This window comes from Penaeus monodon, chromosome 21, assembly GCF_015228065.2.
Source record: "Penaeus monodon isolate SGIC_2016 chromosome 21, NSTDA_Pmon_1, whole genome shotgun sequence".
NCBI lineage: Eukaryota > Metazoa > Arthropoda > Malacostraca > Decapoda > Penaeidae > Penaeus > Penaeus monodon.
The window spans coordinates 7,462,588-7,463,068 of NC_051406.1; the positions used below are offsets into that span (position 1 = coordinate 7,462,588).

Sequence of the window (481 nt, forward strand, 5' to 3'; positions counted from 1 at the left end):
TACAAAAGAAAACTCAACATTTTCCATAAAAACACTTTCCCTCCTTCACCCCCCCCCCCCTAAAAAAATAATAATAATAATCACTCAAAAGAAGAAAACGTGACTCAGACCTCACAGAAAACGGGCACCATTCATTCCCCGAAGCGCCATCTCTTACCGGTTTCCGAAAGCGCCGATGAGAGCTACTACAGCGTACGGCGTCCATGCCACGAGGAACATGAAGAAGAGTCCCATGCAGACCTTGGCAATGCGGATCTCGGCGGATTTCTCCTGGTCTTCTTTGCTGCCAACACTTCGCAGGTTGTCAACGTTCATCTTCTTGGCCTGTTGGCAGGGGGGAGTGTATTAGTGGGACGACTGTGTGAGGGGGGAAAAAAGTAGGAATGGACCAAATGGTAATGGCGAATGGGTGTAGTGCTAAGGGAACTGCATTTCGGAACGGATGTGCAGTTCAAGATTGTACGTTATGGATGGTTTCTAT

General features: G+C 47.8%; 1 protein-coding gene across 2 annotated transcripts in view; it reads right to left on the reverse strand.

Moving 5' to 3' along the window:
• The window catches only part of LOC119586144 (opsin, ultraviolet-sensitive-like), a 6,171-nt gene that overhangs the window by 1,135 nt on the left and 4,555 nt on the right, over positions 1–481 (reverse strand). For both annotated transcript variants that reach the window (XM_037934839.1, XM_037934838.1), the window contains one exon: positions 158–327. In XM_037934839.1, the coding sequence (XP_037790767.1) occupies positions 158–327 (170 nt within the window). The remainder of the gene's footprint in view (positions 1–157; positions 328–481) is intronic.